The 23,075-nt window shown below is 58.0% G+C and overlaps 5 protein-coding genes across 5 annotated transcripts; 2 read left to right on the forward strand and 3 right to left on the reverse strand.

Annotated features, from left to right (window-relative positions):
- Positions 1 to 2,099: 2,099 nt before the first annotated feature.
- IUM83_10386 (ATP-binding Cassette (ABC) Superfamily) lies at positions 2,100 to 6,218 on the forward strand (the record flags this gene model as incomplete). Its single annotated transcript, XM_067934884.1, has 1 exon — positions 2,100 to 6,218. One exon carries the CDS (start codon positions 2,100 to 2,102, stop codon positions 6,216 to 6,218), a length of 4,119 nt encoding a protein of 1,372 aa, XP_067781506.1.
- A 513-nt stretch (positions 6,219 to 6,731) lies between these two features.
- On the reverse strand, positions 6,732 to 7,445 carry IUM83_10387 (uncharacterized protein; the record flags this gene model as incomplete). Its single annotated transcript, XM_067934885.1, has 1 exon — positions 6,732 to 7,445. One exon carries the CDS (start codon positions 7,443 to 7,445, stop codon positions 6,732 to 6,734), a length of 714 nt encoding a protein of 237 aa, XP_067781418.1.
- Positions 7,446 to 8,577: 1,132 nt separating this feature from the next.
- Positions 8,578 to 9,291, forward strand: IUM83_10388 (uncharacterized protein; the record flags this gene model as incomplete). Its single annotated transcript, XM_067934886.1, has 1 exon — positions 8,578 to 9,291. The coding sequence occupies one exon, from the start codon at positions 8,578 to 8,580 to the stop codon at positions 9,289 to 9,291; it is 714 nt and encodes a 237-aa protein (XP_067781507.1).
- Positions 9,292 to 9,794: 503 nt separating this feature from the next.
- IUM83_10389 (ATP-binding Cassette (ABC) Superfamily) lies at positions 9,795 to 17,151 on the reverse strand (the record flags this gene model as incomplete). The annotated part of the gene is made up of 2 exons (XM_067934887.1): positions 9,795 to 13,989; positions 16,784 to 17,151. The coding sequence occupies 2 exons, from the start codon at positions 17,149 to 17,151 to the stop codon at positions 9,795 to 9,797; spliced, it is 4,563 nt and encodes a 1,520-aa protein (XP_067781508.1).
- Positions 17,152 to 18,537: 1,386 nt separating this feature from the next.
- On the reverse strand, positions 18,538 to 22,644 carry IUM83_10390 (ATP-binding Cassette (ABC) Superfamily; the record flags this gene model as incomplete). The annotated part of the gene is made up of 2 exons (XM_067934888.1): positions 18,538 to 19,425; positions 19,498 to 22,644. 2 exons carry the CDS (start codon positions 22,642 to 22,644, stop codon positions 18,538 to 18,540), a joined length of 4,035 nt encoding a protein of 1,344 aa, XP_067781410.1.
- Between the last annotated feature and the right edge of the window lie 431 nt (positions 22,645 to 23,075).

The following is a 23,075-nucleotide window of genomic DNA, read 5'->3' on the forward strand; positions in this document are numbered from 1 at the left end:
CAAGATTTGCCACAGCTGTCTGGTGATATGTACTGAATTAGTAAGATCATTGCGGGAAAATGTCTCTGCGGGAAACATCGAGTTGCTAGATCGGTAGAAATGAAAGGCCCACAATGAACATTATATCTTAGATCAGGGCATCATTGCGTGCATCAAGAGTCTCTTCACGCGCATTAAGGTCAAGGATAGCATTGATCGGTATATTGTAGGGTTGCCGCAGGAGAAGATCTCAATCTATACAGCCTTAAGTTGGGCGTCACAGGCTTGGAATGCTGTAACTCCGGCCTCTATCAGGAACTGCTGGATGCATTCTGGCATCGTATCTAGCGCAAACTCAGCTATGTCGATCCATAACAGTACATTGGCATCTATAAAAGCAGTACATTAGCGTCTATGCGCAACCTGTGCAGATATTGTAACCTCGCAGTTTTTTTTGGTCCCACCTTTGCAGATTCAGCGGGGACACCTGTACTGTCGCGCTACAGTTCTCGTTACAGCTCGAGCTGTAGCCATTACATGTACAGTAGGTTGTTGAAGTCTGAAGTCTGAAGTCTGAAGTCTGAAGTCTGAAGTCTGAAGTCTGAAGTCTGGAGCAGATCGGGTCGTACAGTAGCCACCGATGAGACAGTCGAGCTGGTCTCGACGATCTCGATCCCGTGTCGACACTTTGCGAGGCTGCAGCGGTGCCGGCGACGACTGGAAGCGAGGAGGTAAAAAAATCCGACAAGAGCACCCGCATCGGCGAGCTGACGCTCGACGCTGGCTTGCTGATATCGTCCGAAGGTGGACATCGGTGTAAGTTACGCCGCGTAGCATCGACGCTGTCAAACCAATGGTTTGAAACCACCGCTTAGTATGAGGGCGAGGGGGGTGAGTTTGGCCGTCCGCGCAGAGCTGAAAGGACCGTGTTCCACCCCCACTGAGAAAACATGCATGCGCCGCCGCAACGTCCGCCTCGCCTCTAACCGCACCTCCAAGCGCAAGCTCACCACTCATCCACGATGCACCAGCGAAGTTAGCACCCAGCTGGCGGCGGACACAATCATTGGAGCCTGTCGTGCTCGTGAGGCTGGGGGATTGCGCTCGACGTCGCCGGCCGCAAGCGGAGATCAAGTCGGCGGCGGAGGACGATGACCGAGAATGGTGGTTGCAGCGCGTGCGCTGCGCGCAAACAGCGTGGCGACTACGCGCACGCGCCAGCGGCTGACCTCCCGCGCATGGTCGGACTCATCGATACCTAGCGCTGGTTTAACCAAAACGATCGCCGCCGCGCCTTACCGCGACAAAGGATACTTTTTGCGGCGGTGCTGCCGCTAACGCCTCGGTACCGAGGCGAAAGCGCGCGTATTGCCGTCGGGCAAACGCCGCCGACGCTGCCGCCGAGGTCAGCGCATCAGCGTAATGTCAGTCACGCGACTTTCGATTCGATTGACAGCAGCGCGCCATACAAACGGCCAGTCGAACGGCTGGCTCCAGCGGCTCTACTGGCGAGAAAAGCGCGACCAGCGCTGATGTCATCAGTGATGATGCCACAGCCCTACTCGCCGCGGCGGCGCGCGTAGTACAGGCTCGGCTCTGCAGCCGATTGCTCGCACACAGGTGTGTGTCGCACCTCGCGCTGTCCCGCATTGCGGGCCGATACTGGATCCCTGCATCGACCGTATTCGACCCGCCGGCAACGAGGCGCTTGGTATTCCAACTGCGGACACATGCACCTAGGCAGCGTCCACAGCGACGGCCAAGTTCACGACTGCTCGACTCGTCCTTCGTGGTATCGCGCCGCACTAGCGAAACGGCCGTTTCGGTTAGCGGAGTCCCGCGCGCACTTCTTCGAGTATACACTTGTGCGCGCAATCCAGCGCGTCTACACCCACTCATATTACGCGCGTCCCCTAGCCGCGACGTTGCGGATCTCTCTCTTGGCGGTACATGTACATGCACATGCACGGGTCGTCCGCCGCCGGTCGATGCGTGAGCTCCTCGCCCGGCTCCGATCCGTCCATTCCTGAATTTGCTCGACGAGAGCGACGCCGACGTCAACTCATAGATCAGCAGCAGCAGCCACAGCTACTGCTACTGCACACACGTCGCTGTCCGCCATGTCGACCACCTCAGACCAGAGGACCCCGGGCCACGAGTCGGGCGCGGCGCTCATGGCGTACGGGCCGGAGGTGCTGCACGACTACGTGGCCACACGCTTCGAGGCGGCGCTGGGCCGCACCATGCCGCAGATGGAGGTGCGCTTCACCAACCTGTCGATCGCCGCCGACGTGGTGGTGGTCGAGGAGAACGAGAGCAAGACGGAGCTGCCGACGCTCTGGAACACGGCCAGGAAGGGCCTGGCCAAGTTCTCGGCCAAGAAGCACGTGGTGCGCAAGGAGATCCTGCGCAACGCCAGCGGCGTGCTCAAGCCGGGCACCATCACGCTGGTGCTGGGCCAGCCGGGCTCGGGCAAGTCGTCGCTCATGAAGGTGCTGAGCGGCCGCTTCCCGCTCGAGAAGAACGTGACGATCGAGGGCGATGTGACGTACAACGGCGTCGCGCAGGCTGACATCATGAAGCGCCTGCCGCAGTTCGCGGCCTACGTGACGCAGCGCGACAAGCACTTCCCCACGCTCACCGTCAAGGAGACGCTCGAGTACGCGCACCGCTTCTGCGGCGGCGAGATGTCCAAGCGCGCCGAGGAGAAGCTGTCCAAGGGCACGCCCGAGGAGAACAGGGCCGCGCTGGACGCCGCGCAGGCGCTGTTCGCGCACTACCCGGACGTGGTGATCCAGCAGCTCGGCCTCGAGAACTGCCAGGACACGATCGTGGGCAACGGCATGATGCGCGGCGTGTCGGGTGGCGAGCGCAAGCGCGTGACGACCGGCGAGATGGAGTTCGGCATGAAGTACGTGACGCTCATGGACGAGATCAGCACGGGCCTCGACAGCGCCGCCACGTTCGACATCATCAAGACGCAGCGCAGCATCGCTAAGAAGCTGCAGAAGACGGTGGTCATCGCGCTGCTGCAGCCGGCGCCCGAGGTGTTCGACCTCTTCGACGACGTGATCATCCTGAACGAGGGCGAGGTCATGTACCACGGCCCGCGCGAGCAGGTCGTGGGCCACTTCGAGAGCCTGGGCTTCCAGTGTCCGCCCGAGCGCGACGTGGCCGACTACCTGCTGGACCTGGGCACGAACCAGCAGCACAAGTACGAGACGGCGCTGCCGTCGGGCATGGCGCACCACCCGCGCCTGGCGAGCGAGTTCGCGGAGCACTACCGGCGCTCGAGCATCCACCGCGACATGCTGGCGGCGCTGGAAGCCCCGTACGACCCGCACCTGCTGGAGAACGTCAGCAACGACATCGACCCGATGCCCGAGTTCCACCAGTCCTTCGTGGACAACACGTGGACGCTCATGGAGCGCCAGAACAAGGTCACGATGCGCAACACTGCATTCCTCAAGGGCCGAGGCATCATGGTCATCGTCATGGGCCTGATCAACGCGTCGACGTTCTGGAACGTGGACCCCGTGAACGTGCAGGTGCTGCTGGGCGTGCTGTTCCAGGCCGTGCTGTTCCTGTCGCTGGGCCAGGCGTCGCAGATCCCGACGTACATGGCTGCGCGCGACATCTTCTACAAGCAGCGCGGCGCCAACTTCTACCGCACGGCCTCGTACGTGCTCTCGTGCTCGGTCTCGCAGGTGCCGCTGGCGTTCGCGGAGACGATCGTGTTCGGCCCGCTGGTGTACTGGTTGTGCGGCTTCGTGTCGTCGGCCAGCGCCTTCATCATCTACGTGATCATGCTCATCCTGACGAACCTGGCGTTCGCGGCGTGGTTCTTCTTCATCGCGTCCATCTCACCGGACCTGCACGTGTCCAAGCCGATCGCCATGATCACGATCCTCTTCTTCGTGCTGTTCGCGGGCTTCATCGTGGCCAAGAGCCAAATGCCGGACTGGTTGGTATGGATCTATTGGATCGACCCGATCGCGTGGTGCCTGCGCGCGCTGGCCGTGAACCAGTACCGCTCGTCGGTGTTCGAGGTGTGTCTGTACGAGGGCGTCGACTACTGCACGGAGTTCGGCATGTACATGGGCGAGTACTACTTGTCGCTGTACGACGTGCCGTCGGCCAAGTCGTGGATCGTGTACGGCATCATCTTCATGGTGGTGGCGTACGTGGTGTTCATGTTCCTGGGGTGCTTGGTGCTGGAGTACAAGCGCTACGAGAGCCCGGAGCACACGATCCTGACAAAGAAGACCGTGGACGAGGACGAGGCCGGCAGCTACGCGCTGGTGGCGACGCCTAAGAAGAGCAAGTCGCCCGCCGGCGGCGATGCTTTCGTGGTGGACGTGAAGGAGCGCGAGAAGAACTTCACGCCGGTGGCCGTGGCGTTCCAGGACTTGTGGTACTCGGTGCCGAACCCGAAGAACCCGAAGGAGACGCTGGACCTGCTGAAGGGTGTCAGCGGCTTCGCGATGCCCGGCTCGGTGACGGCGCTTATGGGCTCGTCGGGCGCAGGCAAGACGACGCTGATGGACGTGATCGCTGGCCGCAAGACGGGCGGTACGATCAAGGGCAAGATTCTGCTGAACGGCTACGAGGCGAACGACCTGGCCATCCGCCGCTGCACGGGCTACTGCGAGCAGATGGACGTGCACTCGGAGGCGTCGACGTTCCGCGAGGCTTTCACGTTCAGCGCGTTCCTCCGCCAGGACAGCAACGTGCCGGACAGCAAGAAGTACGACTCGGTGGACGAGGTGCTGGACCTGCTGGACATGCACGACATCGCGGACCAGATCATCCGCGGCAGCTCGGTGGAGCAGATGAAGCGCCTGACGATCGGTGTCGAGCTTGCTGCTCAGCCCAGCGTGATTTTCTTGGACGAGCCCACGAGCGGATTGGACGCTCGCTCGGCGAAGTTGATCATGGACGGCGTGCGCAAGGTGGCGGACAGCGGCCGCACGATCGTGTGCACGATCCACCAGCCTTCGACGGAGGTGTTCTACCTGTTCGACAACCTGCTCCTGCTGAAGCGCGGTGGCGAGACCGTGTTCGTGGGCGAGCTTGGCGAGAAGTGCCGCAAGCTGGTGGAGTACTTCGAGTCGATCCCGGGCGTGACTCCTCTTCCGAAGGGCTACAACCCAGCCACGTGGATGCTGGAGGTGATTGGCGCTGGTGTGGGCCATGCCGCCGGCACGACAGACTTTGTGGAGACGTTCAAGAACAGCGAGGAGAAGCGCGTTCTGGACGCGAACCTGGCGAAGGAGGGCGTCACCATCCCGTCGCCAGACCACCCGGAGATGGTGTTCACGAAGAAGCGCGCCGCCAGCTCGTGGACGCAGGCCCAGTTCCTGGTGGGCCGCTTCATGAACATGTACTGGCGCACGCCGTCGTACAACCTGACCCGCTTCGTCGTGACGTTCCTACTGGCGCTGGTGTTCGGTTTCCTGTTCCTGAACGGCGACTACGTGACCTACCAGGGCATCAACGGCGGCGTGGGCATGGTGTTCATGACGACGCTGTTCAACGGTATCGTGTCGTTCAACAGCGTGCTGCCGATTTCGTGCGAGGAACGCGAGTCATTCTACCGCGAGCGCGCCGCGCAGACGTACAACGCGCTGTGGTACTTCGTGGGCTCGACGCTGGCGGAGATCCCGTACGTGTTCGCGAGCGGCTTCATCTTCACGTTCGTGTGGTTCTTCATGGTGGGCTTCACTGGCTTCGGCACGGCGTTGTTGTACTGGATCAACGTGTCGCTGCTGATCCTGCTGCAGACGTACATGGGCCAGTTCCTGGCGTACGCGCTGCCGAGCGTGGAAGTGGCGGCTATCATCGGTGTGCTGATGAACTCGATTTTCTTCCTGTTTATGGGCTTCAACCCTCCGGCGAACGCCATCCCGAGCGGCTACAAGTGGTTGTACGCGATCACCCCGCAGCGCTACCCGCTCGCGATCCTGGGCTCGCTTGTGTTCGGCCAGTGCGATGTGGACCCTACGTGGAACGAAAGCACGCAGGCGTACGAGAACGTGGGCTCGCAGCTCGGTTGCCAGCCGGTGACGGGCCTGCCCGTGTCAATCGACCACATCACGGTGAAGGGCTACGTGGGCTCTGTATTCGGCATGCACCACTCGGACATGTGGACGTACTTCGGCTACGTGTTCATCTTCATCGCGGTGTTCCGTGTGCTGGCGCTGCTGTCGCTGCGCTTCCTGAACCACCAGAAGAGATAAGCATATACTGTAGTATCCGGTACCGGGGGTGTCGCCGCTCCCCTTAGACAAAACCTTTTGAACAAATAAACTAACTTAGAATTGAGCACGGAGTTGCTTCACAGATTTTGTTCCCGCAACCTACACCGAGTACTGCATGTATCAGTCAGTAGACGAGTCACGCATGCTCCGGTAAAAATGACGTGCGTATTCAAGCATCGATCGTATATTGTAGCGGCAGCGCACGACGCGAATCGTCGAGTGGAGTAGCAGGAAGCGATGATCACAATGACATCTAAGTTGAAGTTGTTATGTTGCACTTCAGCGATTGGGAGGTAACCCCCCCCCCCCTCCATTTGCTGACAACAAGGGTAAGTATGTGACTTGAGACGAAGCTTAGTGTTCATTATTTTGAACCACATCTAGTCGCTGTGGCTGCAACCTTACCTCCTCGAGGTCGCGAGCTGAGCAACATATTTTCTATCTTTACGTTGACCTACATAGCACCGACCATTCTCTATGTAGGCACTGTATTTAGACCGTCGCCCTGCCAGGCCGAACTGGCACGTACGACTTGGCGCTGGCGAAGCTGCTGGGACCCTTCTTGGCCGCAGCTACGATGGCGGCGGTGTTGTTGGAAGCCGCCGCGCCACCCTCACCGATCTTAGCACAGTCGATGTACACTTGCCACTCCATCAGCGTCGACATCCAGTACATGGTGAGGCGCTTCTTGCCCTCGCACTTGGCCTTCGCGTACGGGAATTTGCCGTAAGGGTACGCCGTACGGCAGTTGGCCATGAACGGCATGACCACCACGTCGCCGCACCAGATTTCGCAAGGGCCGTCGTGGATCATTTGGCCACCGGACCATTCCACCATGTCCGGCAGCGGTTGGACGGCGCCACCAGTGGGGTCCGTGAATCCGCACTCGGCGGTCTTGGGCATGTTGAATCGGCCCTTGCTCATGTCCTGCTTCGAGTACGTGAACTCTTTGAGAGACTTGTACTCCGAGGACTCCAAAGCACGAGCAAACGCCGCGGCATTCTTTGAGTAATCGGGGTGGTTGGTGAACGTTTCGCCCGACGGTGGAGTCAGCGAGTTCATCGGGATGAGAGATTGGAAGTTGCCGCCATACCCGGTGCCCGTAAACGTGAGTGCTGGTTTGATCAGTGTGCCGTGCGCATCGACGCTGGAAACAGCCAGCGAGACGACGCCAGCGAAGGTGAGAGCAGCGACCGTGGAGACCATGGGACTTGAGTAGACTGGTAAGTTGTTTCAGGCAATTTTGCGAATGATCAAGTTTGATCTCGGACGTCCGGTGGTTCAGCCTTTCAGATAACTTCCAGCTGCGGGTGCAAGCTTATTAACACCCTTCGATTATTGACGCCGTTTACTGTACGCCGTTCATCACGAACGTACACTGTACGCGCTCCCACACTCGTGTAATGTCCAGCCGATCGCGAGGTGAGTATGTATTAATAATATTAATACATACCAGTAGTTTATTAATATATGTCAAGAAACGATAAGCAAGAGATACGGCAGAAAAACCACCAACTGGGCGAGAAGAACTGCTGTCCAGCAAATCAAATGCTTCCCATGACTTGTGAGTCACGAGAGCGGCACCACGACCGTTCCAAGGGAGGGTTTCAACGTTTCTTCGCTGAGCGTTGGGCATCACCGCTGTCATAACCTCGATCCAAGTTTTTGGGGCTGTTATGCTAATGCTACGTATCCTTCGTATCCTTCCCGCTACACTGTCGAAAACGCTGTAGAGTCTACACATATGATACTTTACTTACTGTAGTGTAGCGGGAAGGATACGTAGCAGTGTAGAGTCTACACATGAACACTTTACTGACATACTGTAGTGTAGCGGGAAGGATACGAAGGATACGTAGCATTAGCATAACAGCCCCAAAAACTTGGATCGAGGTTATGACAGCGGTGATGCCCAACGCTCAGCGAAGAAACGTTGAAACCCTCCCTTGGAACGGTCGTGGTGCCGCTCTCGTGACTCACAAGTCATGGGAAGCATTTGATTTGCTGGACAGCAGTTCTTCTCGCCCAGTTGGTGGTTTTTCTGCCGTATCTCTTGCTTATCGTTTCTTGACATATATTAATAAACTACTGGTATGTATTAATATTATTAATACATACTCACCTCGCGATCGGCTGGACATTACACGAGTGTGGGAGCGCGTACAGTGTACGTTCGTGATGAACGGCGTACAGTAAACGGCGTCAATAATCGAAGGGTGTTAATAAGCTTGCACCCGCAGCTGGAAGTTATCTGAAAGGCTGAACCACCGGACGTCCGAGATCAAACTTGATCATTCGCAAAATTGCCTGAAACAACTTACCAGTCTACTCAAGTCCCATGGTCTCCACGGTCGCTGCTCTCACCTTCGCTGGCGTCGTCTCGCTGGCTGTTTCCAGCGTCGATGCGCACGGCACACTGATCAAACCAGCACTCACGTTTACGGGCACCGGGTATGGCGGCAACTTCCAATCTCTCATCCCGATGAACTCGCTGACTCCACCGTCGGGCGAAACGTTCACCAACTACCCCGATTACTCAAAGAATGCCGCGGCGTTTGCTCGTGCTTTGGAGTCCTCGGAGTACAAGTCTCTCAAAGAGTTCACGTACTCGAAGCAGGACATGAGCAAGGGCCGATTCAACATGCCCAAGACCGCCGAGTGCGGATTCACGGACCCCACTGGTGGCGCCGTCCAACCGCTGCCGGACATGGTGGAATGGTCCGGTGGCCAAATGATCCACGACGGCCCTTGCGAAATCTGGTGCGGCGACGTGGTGGTCATGCCGTTCATGGCCAACTGCCGTACGGCGTACCCTTACGGCAAATTCCCGTACGCGAAGGCCAAGTGCGAGGGCAAGAAGCGCCTCACCATGTACTGGATGTCGACGCTGATGGAGTGGCAAGTGTACATCGACTGTGCTAAGATCGGTGAGGGTGGCGCGGCGGCTTCCAACAACACCGCCGCCATCGTAGCTGCGGCCAAGAAGGGTCCCAGCAGCTTCGCCAGCGCCAAGTCGTACGTGCCAGTTCGGCCTGGCAGGGCGACGGTCTAAATACAGTGCCTACATAGAGAATGGTCGGTGCTATGTAGGTCAACGTAAAGATAGAAAATATGTTGCTCAGCTCGCGACCTCGAGGAGGTAAGGTTGCAGCCACAGCGACTAGATGTGGTTCAAAATAATGAACACTAAGCTTCGTCTCAAGTCACATACTTACCCTTGTTGTCAGCAAATGGAGGGGGGGGGGGGTTACCTCCCAATCGCTGAAGTGCAACATAACAACTTCAACTTAGATTCATCGCTTCCTGCTACTCCACTCGACGATTCGCGTCGTGCGCTGCCGCTACAATATACGATCGATGCTTGAATACGCACGTCATTTTTACCGGAGCATGCGTGACTCGTCTACTGACTGATACATGCAGTACTCGGTGTAGGTTGCGGGAACAAAATCTGTGAAGCAACTCCGTGCTCAATTCTAAGTTAGTTTATTTGTTCAAAAGGTTTTGTCTAAGGGGAGCGGCGACACCCCCGGTACCGGATACTACAGTATATGCTTATCTCTTCTGGTGGTTCAGGAAGCGCAGCGACAGCAGCGCCAGCACACGGAACACCGCGATGAAGATGAACACGTAGCCGAAGTACGTCCACATGTCCGAGTGGTGCATGCCGAATACAGAGCCCACGTAGCCCTTCACCGTGATGTGGTCGATTGACACGGGCAGGCCCGTCACCGGCTGGCAACCGAGCTGCGAGCCCACGTTCTCGTACGCCTGCGTGCTTTCGTTCCACGTAGGGTCCACATCGCACTGGCCGAACACAAGCGAGCCCAGGATCGCGAGCGGGTAGCGCTGCGGGGTGATCGCGTACAACCACTTGTAGCCGCTCGGGATGGCGTTCGCCGGAGGGTTGAAGCCCATAAACAGGAAGAAAATCGAGTTCATCAGCACACCGATGATAGCCGCCACTTCCACGCTCGGCAGCGCGTACGCCAGGAACTGGCCCATGTACGTCTGCAGCAGGATCAGCAGCGACACGTTGATCCAGTACAACAACGCCGTGCCGAAGCCAGTGAAGCCCACCATGAAGAACCACACGAACGTGAAGATGAAGCCGCTCGCGAACACGTACGGGATCTCCGCCAGCGTCGAGCCCACGAAGTACCACAGCGCGTTGTACGTCTGCGCGGCGCGCTCGCGGTAGAATGACTCGCGTTCCTCGCACGAAATCGGCAGCACGCTGTTGAACGACACGATACCGTTGAACAGCGTCGTCATGAACACCATGCCCACGCCGCCGTTGATGCCCTGGTAGGTCACGTAGTCGCCGTTCAGGAACAGGAAACCGAACACCAGCGCCAGTAGGAACGTCACGACGAAGCGGGTCAGGTTGTACGACGGCGTGCGCCAGTACATGTTCATGAAGCGGCCCACCAGGAACTGGGCCTGCGTCCACGAGCTGGCGGCGCGCTTCTTCGTGAACACCATCTCCGGGTGGTCTGGCGACGGGATGGTGACGCCCTCCTTCGCCAGGTTCGCGTCCAGAACGCGCTTCTCCTCGCTGTTCTTGAACGTCTCCACAAAGTCTGTCGTGCCGGCGGCATGGCCCACACCAGCGCCAATCACCTCCAGCATCCACGTGGCTGGGTTGTAGCCCTTCGGAAGAGGAGTCACGCCCGGGATCGACTCGAAGTACTCCACCAGCTTGCGGCACTTCTCGCCAAGCTCGCCCACGAACACGGTCTCGCCACCGCGCTTCAGCAGGAGCAGGTTGTCGAACAGGTAGAACACCTCCGTCGAAGGCTGGTGGATCGTGCACACGATCGTGCGGCCGCTGTCCGCCACCTTGCGCACGCCGTCCATGATCAACTTCGCCGAGCGAGCGTCCAATCCGCTCGTGGGCTCGTCCAAGAAAATCACGCTGGGCTGAGCAGCAAGCTCGACACCGATCGTCAGGCGCTTCATCTGCTCCACCGAGCTGCCGCGGATGATCTGGTCCGCGATGTCGTGCATGTCCAGCAGGTCCAGCACCTCGTCCACCGAGTCGTACTTCTTGCTGTCCGGCACGTTGCTGTCCTGGCGGAGGAACGCGCTGAACGTGAAAGCCTCGCGGAACGTCGACGCCTCCGAGTGCACGTCCATCTGCTCGCAGTAGCCCGTGCAGCGGCGGATGGCCAGGTCGTTCGCCTCGTAGCCGTTCAGCAGAATCTTGCCCTTGATCGTACCGCCCGTCTTGCGGCCAGCGATCACGTCCATCAGCGTCGTCTTGCCTGCGCCCGACGAGCCCATAAGCGCCGTCACCGAGCCGGGCATCGCGAAGCCGCTGACACCCTTCAGCAGGTCCAGCGTCTCCTTCGGGTTCTTCGGGTTCGGCACCGAGTACCACAAGTCCTGGAACGCCACGGCCACCGGCGTGAAGTTCTTCTCGCGCTCCTTCACGTCCACCACGAAAGCATCGCCGCCGGCGGGCGACTTGCTCTTCTTAGGCGTCGCCACCAGCGCGTAGCTGCCGGCCTCGTCCTCGTCCACGGTCTTCTTTGTCAGGATCGTGTGCTCCGGGCTCTCGTAGCGCTTGTACTCCAGCACCAAGCACCCCAGGAACATGAACACCACGTACGCCACCACCATGAAGATGATGCCGTACACGATCCACGACTTGGCCGACGGCACGTCGTACAGCGACAAGTAGTACTCGCCCATGTACATGCCGAACTCCGTGCAGTAGTCGACGCCCTCGTACAGACACACCTCGAACACCGACGAGCGGTACTGGTTCACGGCCAGCGCGCGCAGGCACCACGCGATCGGGTCGATCCAATAGATCCATACCAACCAGTCCGGCATTTGGCTCTTGGCCACGATGAAGCCCGCGAACAGCACGAAGAAGAGGATCGTGATCATGGCGATCGGCTTGGACACGTGCAGGTCCGGTGAGATGGACGCGATGAAGAAGAACCACGCCGCGAACGCCAGGTTCGTCAGGATGAGCATGATCACGTAGATGATGAAGGCGCTGGCCGACGACACGAAGCCGCACAACCAGTACACCAGCGGGCCGAACACGATCGTCTCCGCGAACGCCAGCGGCACCTGCGAGACCGAGCACGAGAGCACGTACGAGGCCGTGCGATAGAAGTTGGCGCCGCGCTGCTTGTAGAAGATGTCGCGCGCAGCCATGTACGTCGGGATCTGCGACGCCTGGCCCAGCGACAGGAACAGCACGGCCTGGAACAGCACGCCCAGCAGCACCTGCACGTTCACGGGGTCCACGTTCCAGAACGTCGACGCGTTGATCAGGCCCATGACGATGACCATGATGCCTCGGCCCTTGAGGAATGCAGTGTTGCGCATCGTGACCTTGTTCTGGCGCTCCATGAGCGTCCACGTGTTGTCCACGAAGGACTGGTGGAACTCGGGCATCGGGTCGATGTCGTTGCTGACGTTCTCCAGCAGGTGCGGGTCGTACGGGGCTTCCAGCGCCGCCAGCATGTCGCGGTGGATGCTCGAGCGCCGGTAGTACTCCGCGAACTCGCTCGCCATGCGCGGGTGGTGCGCCATGCCCGACGGCAGCGCCGTCTCGTACTTGTGCTGCTGGTTCGTGCCCAGGTCTAGCAGGTAGTCGGCCACGTCGCGCTCGGGCGGACACTGGAAGCCCAGGCTCTCGAAGTGGCCCACGACCTGCTCGCGCGGGCCGTGGTACATGACCTCGCCCTCGTTCAGGATGATCACGTCGTCGAAGAGGTCGAACACCTCGGGCGCTGGCTGCAGCAGCGCGATGACCACCGTCTTCTGCAGCTTCTTGGCGATGCTGCGCTGCGTCTTGATGATGTCGAACGTGGCGGCGCTGTCGAGGCCCGTGCTGATCTCGTCCATGAGCGTCACGTACTTCATGCCGAACTCCATCTCGCCGGTCGTCACGCGCTTGCGCTCGCCACCTGACACGCCGCGCATCATGCCGTTCCCCACGATCGTGTCCTGGCAGTTCTCGAGGCCGAGCTGCTGGATCACCACGTCCGGGTAGTGCGCGAACAGCGCCTGCGCGGCGTCCAGCGCGGCCCTGTTCTCCTCGGGCGTGCCCTTGGACAGCTTCTCCTCGGCGCGCTTGGACATCTCGCCGCCGCAGAAGCGGTGCGCGTACTCGAGCGTCTCCTTGACGGTGAGCGTGGGGAAGTGCTTGTCGCGCTGCGTCACGTAGGCCGCGAACTGCGGCAGGCGCTTCATGATGTCGGCCTGCGCGACGCCGTTGTACGTCACATCGCCCTCGATCGTCACGTTCTTCTCGAGCGGGAAGCGGCCGCTCAGCACCTTCATGAGCGACGACTTGCCCGAGCCCGGCTGGCCCAGCACCAGCGTGATGGTGCCCGGCTTGAGCACGCCGCTGGCGTTGCGCAGGATCTCCTTGCGCACCACGTGCTTCTTGGCCGAGAACTTGGCCAGGCCCTTCCTGGCCGTGTTCCAGAGCGTCGGCAGCTCCGTCTTGCTCTCGTTCTCCTCGACCACCACCACGTCGGCGGCGATCGACAGGTTGGTGAAGCGCACCTCCATCTGCGGCATGGTGCGGCCCAGCGCCGCCTCGAAGCGTGTGGCCACGTAGTCGTGCAGCACCTCCGGCCCGTACGCCATGAGCGCCGCGCCCGACTCGTGGCCCGGGGTCCTCTGGTCTGAGGTGGTCGACATGGCGGACAGCGACGTGTGTGCAGTAGCAGTAGCTGTGGCTGCTGCTGCTGATCTATGAGTTGACGTCGGCGTCGCTCTCGTCGAGCAAATTCAGGAATGGACGGATCGGAGCCGGGCGAGGAGCTCACGCATCGACCGGCGGCGGACGACCCGTGCATGTGCATGTACATGTACCGCCAAGAGAGAGATCCGCAACGTCGCGGCTAGGGGACGCGCGTAATATGAGTGGGTGTAGACGCGCTGGATTGCGCGCACAAGTGTATACTCGAAGAAGTGCGCGCGGGACTCCGCTAACCGAAACGGCCGTTTCGCTAGTGCGGCGCGATACCACGAAGGACGAGTCGAGCAGTCGTGAACTTGGCCGTCGCTGTGGACGCTGCCTAGGTGCATGTGTCCGCAGTTGGAATACCAAGCGCCTCGTTGCCGGCGGGTCGAATACGGTCGATGCAGGGATCCAGTATCGGCCCGCAATGCGGGACAGCGCGAGGTGCGACACACACCTGTGTGCGAGCAATCGGCTGCAGAGCCGAGCCTGTACTACGCGCGCCGCCGCGGCGAGTAGGGCTGTGGCATCATCACTGATGACATCAGCGCTGGTCGCGCTTTTTCTCGCCAGTAGAGCCGCTGGAGCCAGCCGTTCGACTGGCCGTTTGTATGGCGCGCTGCTGTCAATCGAATCGAAAGTCGCGTGACTGACATTACGCTGATGCGCTGACCTCGGCGGCAGCGTCGGCGGCGTTTGCCCGACGGCAATACGCGCGCTTTCGCCTCGGTACCGAGGCGTTAGCGGCAGCACCGCCGCAAAAAGTATCCTTTGTCGCGGTAAGGCGCGGCGGCGATCGTTTTGGTTAAACCAGCGCTAGGTATCGATGAGTCCGACCATGCGCGGGAGGTCAGCCGCTGGCGCGTGCGCGTAGTCGCCACGCTGTTTGCGCGCAGCGCACGCGCTGCAACCACCATTCTCGGTCATCGTCCTCCGCCGCCGACTTGATCTCCGCTTGCGGCCGGCGACGTCGAGCGCAATCCCCCAGCCTCACGAGCACGACAGGCTCCAATGATTGTGTCCGCCGCCAGCTGGGTGCTAACTTCGCTGGTGCATCGTGGATGAGTGGTGAGCTTGCGCTTGGAGGTGCGGTTAGAGGCGAGGCGGACGTTGCGGCGGCGCATGCATGTTTTCTCAGTGGGGGTGGAACACGGTCCTTTCAGCTCTGCGCGGACGGCCAAACTCACCCCCCTCGCCCTCATACTAAGCGGTGGTTTCAAACCATTGGTTTGACAGCGTCGATGCTACGCGGCGTAACTTACACCGATGTCCACCTTCGGACGATATCAGCAAGCCAGCGTCGAGCGTCAGCTCGCCGATGCGGGTGCTCTTGTCGGATTTTTTTACCTCCTCGCTTCCAGTCGTCGCCGGCACCGCTGCAGCCTCGCAAAGTGTCGACACGGGATCGAGATCGTCGAGACCAGCTCGACTGTCTCATCGGTGGCTACTGTACGACCCGATCTGCTCCAGACTTCAGACTTCAGACTTCAGACTTCAGACTTCAGACTTCAGACTTCAGACTTCAACAACCTACTGTACATGTAATGGCTACAGCTCGAGCTGTAACGAGAACTGTAGCGCGACAGTACGGGCGGTGGGGATGAAGTGGGTCAACCCAATGATCCACTACGAAGAAATAAGGTTACTCTACGCACCAATGTACTGTAGTCACACAAAGCCGTATCGTACGATAAAAAGATACACAGTATGTAGCCGTTCGCCTATCTCTCCTGATGGTTGATAACAACAGCGCGAGCAGTCGGGAACTTAGGAACTTCGGGCTTGGAAGACGGCGAGAAACTCGAACAGCCGAAGAGTGGTCTTCAGGTACGTTGAAGATCACTTCTGGTCTTCAGCGCAAGGGCCTGAAGACCGCCCTGCTCAGCTTGCCTAACAGCCCAGTTGGGTGCTGCGTGCGCCATCAAGCAGAATAGATTCCATCGATCGCACTATCTCCGCTCCATGTTCGTGACCCGAAAACTCCGCTAACTTTAAGAATTGAGCAAGCTTGCTCTCGCATCCCTTTGCATTGTACGGTACAAACCTGATAAAGGTCAGGATCGCAGTAGACATACCTACCGCACTCTTGGACTCTGCATCCGTTGGACGAACTACTGACCAGCCAGTCTCGTCGGCGTGGATACCATTAAGCTCACCTTCACCCTTGGTATGAGCCCGCCACAAAATCACTATCCTCTCAGGCTCGACACGCCGCTTCATGACGATCCGGATGATCAAGTTTGAGGCATCTTGGCAATTATTTCCCACTTGAAACTTGACTGCAATCACGCTATCAAGGTCAACAACGCTTCTGTAGCGCTGACGGTCACTTCGGAAGTGAACCAGACGCATTGATTCCCACAGCGCGTCACCAGTCCGCCTGAAGTCGAAAGGGGTCAACTGCACATCCAAATTTTCAAAGTATTTCAGTCCCTCACCGCTCGGTCTTGCACGAACTGATGATAAAGGAGCATCCTCTACACGCCAGGCGCGGTGAACCTCGTCAATCCCGTCGAAAGCGGTATCCACTTCCAACAAATACTTATCAAAAAGTAGCACGTCTTCTTGTTCTAACGGAGGCGCACTCTGCCCTTCAGTTTCATCCATGCTCACACCCGATCCTTGCAAATGTCGGCGCATCTTCTCCCCTAGCTCGTGGATCAGCGTAGCACGAGCTGCAACAAGCTCTCGCAGCCGGCGCCGTTCCGTTTCAGCCACAAGCCGACCTTGTAGTTGGCGCGTGGCAATGGCTCTCCACACAGGCATGGACCTCGTCCTCTCCATAATCCACTTGTTTTCACTCTTCGTGGCCTTTAGGCCGGCCAACTTTGCCACTAGCTGTTTTTCCTGTTGCACCAACTGCTCCTTCTCGTCCTTGACCTTCTTGGCGTACTTGAGTCGCCTCTTGGCCGCATTGGCATTCCGCACTTTCTGTCGTTCGTCCAGTACTTGGCTCTTTGCTTCCGGGGTAGTGCGGGCATCGCAAACCCGCTCCGGTTGCGTGTTATCGGCTGAAGTCCCCTCTGGTGATGAGCTGCAGGACGACAGTAAGGCCTCTGTCTCCTCTATGAGCTGGTTGCTGGCAAGAAGCAGCGCGTCGTGGGCTCCCCCAGCAGGCGGTGCTTGCAGCGGGTTGCCGGCCAGAAGCACTGAGAGCTCGGACAGGAACGCGTCGTCCAGCACGTCGTCAATCATCGCGGTTTCTAACACCGAAATATTTGTGACTGGCTTTTGGCAACAGTGACGCTGTTGGACAGTTCCTATTTTTACATGTACTTTTAGAAAACCCAGAAAAGAGCCAAACCAATGCCTTTTAACAGGTTCCTAGGGGACGGGTGTCATGAGCGTCAAATCCAACAATGGCCGAGTTGTCGATTTCACAACTACGCCCACGCCTCAATTCTGAAAGCCATGTGAACTCCGACGTAGCCCCAAGACGAGCGATACCAGGCCGCGTTTGGTCCTGGGCGGAAATCCGTGCGTTACAGCAACAGTTTTTGCGACAGGCATCGCTTTCGCTCGCCTAGGGGAGAATCGATTCACCCCCTCCCTTCCTTCTCCCATACAAAAACCAAGTGATCACTGGTGACTATCACCAAGAGTGAAACATTAATATGGTCAGGTGCACCAGAGCTCGCAATCTGGTACCCGAGCCCGGGTAAAATGCTTACCCGGCCGGGTATACCCGAACTTCGGGTAGGGTGCGGGTACCCGAAATTATCCTTGGGTGGGTTGCGGGTACCCGAGTCTATCTGTAATGTTGCATACAGTACAACCGCTGGCCTTTGTTATAGATTCTCCGTGCCATTTTCATCCCAAGAATTGTACAAGACGCTGGGAGAGTACCAGTTCTTTCAGTGCTTCACCAACCCGATCGACTGTATCATCTACTAAACCGTGTGCAGGCCGTACTCGCTCGCACAAAAAGCAGAAAACAAGTTCCGCTTCATTCATTGTGGGTGCTGCAGACTTGTGCTCTTCGGACGAGAGCGATGACGAAAATGCACCATGCGTAAATCTTGATGAGCAAGAGGAGTTCGACAAATACATGAGCTGCTCCCTAGGTAAAGACGACAAAACCAACCTCGACATGTTGGAATGGTGGAACTCCACACGTAAACCAGCATACCCGAAGCTTGCGATGGTGGCAAGGGCGGTACTGTGCATTCCGGCGTCAAGCGCTGTATCGGAAAGCAATTTCTCCACTGCGGGAACCGTAATGTGTAAATCGCAGAATTCCCTCAATCCATCGATGCTAGATGATATTCTCGTAGTGAGATCTAATAGCGATCTCATCGACTGAGAGTAAAGATAAACTCACCATATATTGCACATTTTGTTTTGATTGGCTCTGTTTGTATATAGTGGGCCGGGTAAAGTTCGGGTACCCGAACGGTGCTGTCGGGCGGGTGCGGGTACCCGGAGTGAACAAGAGGAGCGATCGGGCGGGTGCGGGTAACCCGAAAATCGCCATTTGCGAGCTCTGAGGTGCACTAAAATGAGTTTGTTGTTATTGCATTTATATTGAGCACTAGCTCGTCTAGCGCTACATCATTAAAAAGGATAGCAACGCTAAGCAGCTTATCTCTTCTGGTGGTTGATGTAGCGCAGCGACAGCAACGCCAGGAGCCGCAGGACACCGATGAACAGGAAGACGTAGCCGAAGTTGCTCCAGATGTCGTCGTGCTTCATCTCGAAGACCGACTCGACGTAGCCCTTGACGGTGATGTGGTCGATCGTGAGTGGCAGACCTGTCACGGGCTGGCACGCGAGCTCCGAGCCCACGTTCTCGTATTCACCCAGCGTGCTGTTCCACGTCGGTTCATTCGGGCAGTTGGTGAACACGAGGGCCTCCAGAATCGCGAGTGAATATTTCTGCGGTGTGATCGCATACAGCCAGCGGTAGCCCTCAGGGATTGAATTGGTCGGCGGGTTGAAGCCCATGAACAAGAAGAAAATTGAATTCACGAGCACGCCGATGATAGCCGCCACCTCCACACTGGGCAGGGCGTACACGAAGAGCTGGCCCATATATGTCTGCATCAGCACCAGCAACGAAACGTTGATCCAGTACAGCACTCCCGCTCCAAACCCAGTGAAGCCGACCAGCGGGAAGAAGATGACCGTGAAAATCAAGCAGCTGAAGAAGACGTACGGGATTTCGGCGATTGTCGAGCCCACGAAGTACCAGAGCGAGTTGTATGTCTGAGATGCACGCTCTCGGTAAAATGCGGCGCGGTCGCCAGAGGCTATGGGCAGAACACCGTTGAACGAGACAACGCCATTGAAAAGCGTCGTCATGAACACCATTCCCACACCTCCATTGATCCCCTGGTAGCTCACGTACTCCACGTCAACGTAGGTCAGGCCGAAAAGTAAGGCCAGGAACAGGCCAATGACGAAGCGCGTCATGTTGTACGTGGGCGTGCGCCAGTACATCCGCATGAACCGCATCGTCAAGAACTTCGCCTGCGTCCACGAACTCGCCGCACGCTTCTTCTGGAAAATCATCTCCGGGAGGCCAGGTGCGGGAATAGTAACGCCTTCCTGTGCCATCTCGTTGTCCAGAACACGCTTCTCCTCGCTGTTCTTGAAGTACTCGACAAAGTCCATGGAGTTACGCCCACCGTTGTTGACACCTGCACCAATGCACTCCAGCATCCAAGTCGCAGGGTTGTACCGTTCAGGAAGTGGAGCAACACCCGGGATCGACTCGAAGTATTCCACCAGTTTGCGGCATTTCTCGCCCAGTTCGCCAACGAAGACGGTTTCACCGCCACGCTTCAGCAGCAGCAAGTGGTCGAACAGGTAAAACACATCCGATGAAGGCTGGTGAATCGTGCACACGATGGTCCGCCCGCTGTCGGCCACCTTACGAACGCCGTCCATGATCAACTTGGCTGAACGCGCATCCAAACCACTGGTCGGCTCATCCAGGAACAGCACGCTAGGCTGAGCGGCAAGCTCCACGCCAATCGTCAATCGCTTCATCTGCTCCACCGAGCTGCCGCGCACAATTTGATCTGCGATATCGTGCATGTCCAGCAGGTCTAGCGCCTCTTCCACCGAATCAAATTTCTTGCTGTCGGGAATGGCGCTGTCTTGACGCAGGAATGCACTAAATGTGAAGGCCTCGCGGAACGTAGTGGCATCCGAGTGGATGTCCATTTGCTCGCAGTAGCCCGTGCAACGACGGATAGCCAAGTCCGTGGCCTCGTAGCCGTTAAACAAAATCTTCCCCTGAATTTTGCCGCCAGTCTTGCGACCCGCGATCACGTCCATTAGCGTCGTCTTGCCAGCGCCCGACGATCCCATCAAAGCTGTCATAGTACCAGGTTTGGCAAATCCACTGATGCCCTTCAGTAAGTCTAGAGATTCCTTCGGGTTACCCGGCTTCGGGACTGAGTACCACAAATCTTTGAATGCGATCGTCACAGGAACAAAGTTCTTTTCGCGCCCAATATCCAAAGCAATCGCTCTAGCGGCTGAGCTGGTACTGGATCCCTTTGGAGTTGCTGCCAATGCGTAGCTTTCGTCGGATTCTTCGTCATTGTCCTTGATAATTGTGTGCTCGGGGCTCTCGAAGCGGTGATATTCAAGCACGTAGCAGCCCAGAGCCATGAAGAGAGCGTAGCACGCAATCATGAACAGCATAGCAGCCCACACCCACACCTTCGAGGACGGAACATCGTATTGTGATAAGTAGTATTCGCCCATAGTCATGTTGTAGTCACTGCAGTAGTTCACACCCTCGTAGATGCAGACATCAAACTTGCCAGCACGATATTGGTTGACTGCAAGGCCACGGAGACACCACGCGATTGGGTTGATCCAATAGATCCAAACAAACCAGCCAGGCATGGTGCTCTTCGCCATGACGAAGCCAGCAAATAGGATGAAGAAAACCACGGTGAATGTTGCGAACGGCTTCGCAATGTGGAAGTCCGGCGACATGGCCGTCAGCAAGAAGAACCACGAAGAGAAGACCAGGTTCGTCAAGATGAGCAGGATCATGTAGCAGATGAAGGCACCTGCTGTTGCCACAAAGCCACACATCCAGTAGACCATCGATCCGAAGATGATACTTTCAGCGATGGCCATAGGGACTTGAGCGACAGAGCACGCGAGTACATACGCCGACGTCGGGAAGAAATTTGCTCCTCGTTGCTTGTAAAACACGTCTCGAGCTGCCATAAACGTCGGTATCTGGGAAACTTGGCCCAGAGCAAGGAATAGGACAGCCTGGAACATAATGCCTAGCGCCACTTGGACATCAGTGGGGTCAACTTGCCAAAACGTGCTCGAGTAGATGAGCCCCATCAGAACCACCATAATGCAGCGGCCCTTAATGAACGCAGTGTTGCGGAGAGTAACCATAGTCTGCCGCTTCATGAGAGTCCGGGTGTTCTCCCAGAATCCTCGACGAAACTCTGGCATCGGGTCCATGTGCGCACCGACATTTTCCAAGAGTTCGGGGTTGTGTGGAACTTCCAACGCTTGGAGCATACGCTGGTGGATGGACGAACATCGGAAAATCTCTGCGAACTCACTCGCAAGACGCGGGTGGTGTGTCATACCAGCGGGCAGGTCAACCTCGTAGCCGTACTGCTGGTTGGTTCCTAGATCCAAAAGGAAGTCGGCCTCATCTCGGTCGGGTGGGCACTTGAAGCCGAGGCTCTCGAAAAAGGGCACAGCTTGATCGCGAGGCCCGTGGTACATGACTTCACCCTCGTTCAGGATCATCACGTCGTCGAACAGCTGAAAAACTTCGGGTGAAGGCTGCAGCAAGGCGATGACCACTGTCTTCTGCAGTGTTTTCGCGATTCCACGCTGTGTACTGATGATGTCGAAGGTGGCAGCGCTGTCGAGGCCCGTACTGATCTCGTCCATGAGCGTCATGTACTTCATGCCAAACTCCATCTCGCCCGTGGTCACTCGTTTGCGCTCACCGCCAGACACGCCGCGCAGCATGGCGTTGCCCACGATGGTGTCCTTGCAATTTTCTAGTCCGAGCTGTTTAATTACCACGTCCGGGTAGTGCGCGTACAACGCCGACAGCGCCTCCAACGCGGCTGTGTTTTCCTCCAATGTTCCCTTGGACAGCAGTTCCTCCGCACGTTTAGAGATTCCACCGCCGCAGAAGGCGTGCGCGAACTCGAGCGTCTCCTTGACAGTCAGAGTGGGGAAGTGCTTGTCACGCTGCGTCACATAGGCCGCGAACTGCGGCAACCGCTTCATGATATCGGCCTGCGGAACACCGTTGTACGTGATCTTTCCGTCGATCGTCACGTGCTTCTCGAGCGGGAAGCGGCCGCTCAGCACCTTCATGAGCGACGACTTGCCCGATCCGGGCTGACCCAGCAAAAGGGTGATAGTCCCGGGCTTGAAGACGCCGCTGGCGTTCTTGAGGATGATCTTCTCGGCCGTGTGGTTCTTGGCGTTGATCTTGGCAGCAGACTTCTTGACACTGTTGTAGAGCGTGGGCAGCTGGGCCTTCGGGTTCGAGTGTCTGGAGGCGAAGACCTTGGCGGAGATGGAGAGGTCCTTGAAGCGCACCTCCATTTGAGGCATGGCTTTGCCCATGGCGGCCTGCACCTTGTCGGCCACGTAGCTGTGCAACGCGTTGGGGCCCTGCGCCATCAGCGCGTCGGCCGAATCCAGCCCGAGCTTCTTGTCGGAGGAGTTCATCGCCCTTGTGACGAGGAGGAGGAAAGTGCTTGAGAGGTAGCGAGCAAATTCCGGAATGAGCTTCGTTTAACGAGAGCTCCGCCAGTCGCAGGCCGAGGGCAACACAATCGGAGCTGCGCGTCAACAGGGACTTGTTGATTTCGCGGTGGTGGCGCGCGATCCGAGCGGCGCGAGATTGCGCGGCGGTCATATCGCCAGTTGAGACGTTGAAGTGAGCGCCCCGGCTTGGTTCAGTTTTCGCGCTGAGACAAACGTCAAACTAGTCTGAAGCAGACCACCGCAACCGAGTCATCTTGGTTGAGACGGGCCCAGCACGCTCCACACCAATCGAACTCTTCCAGAGCCCTGATGCAATTGCATCCCGCGCTGGGCAGGTCTTGCTCTTCTGGACACATGGGCGCCTGCAACCTGCATCCGATTTCGCTACGCGT

Source organism: Phytophthora cinnamomi (assembly GCF_018691715.1).
Source record: "Phytophthora cinnamomi strain GKB4 chromosome Unknown Contig117, whole genome shotgun sequence".
NCBI classification, from domain to species: Eukaryota; Oomycota; class Peronosporomycetes; order Peronosporales; family Peronosporaceae; genus Phytophthora; species Phytophthora cinnamomi.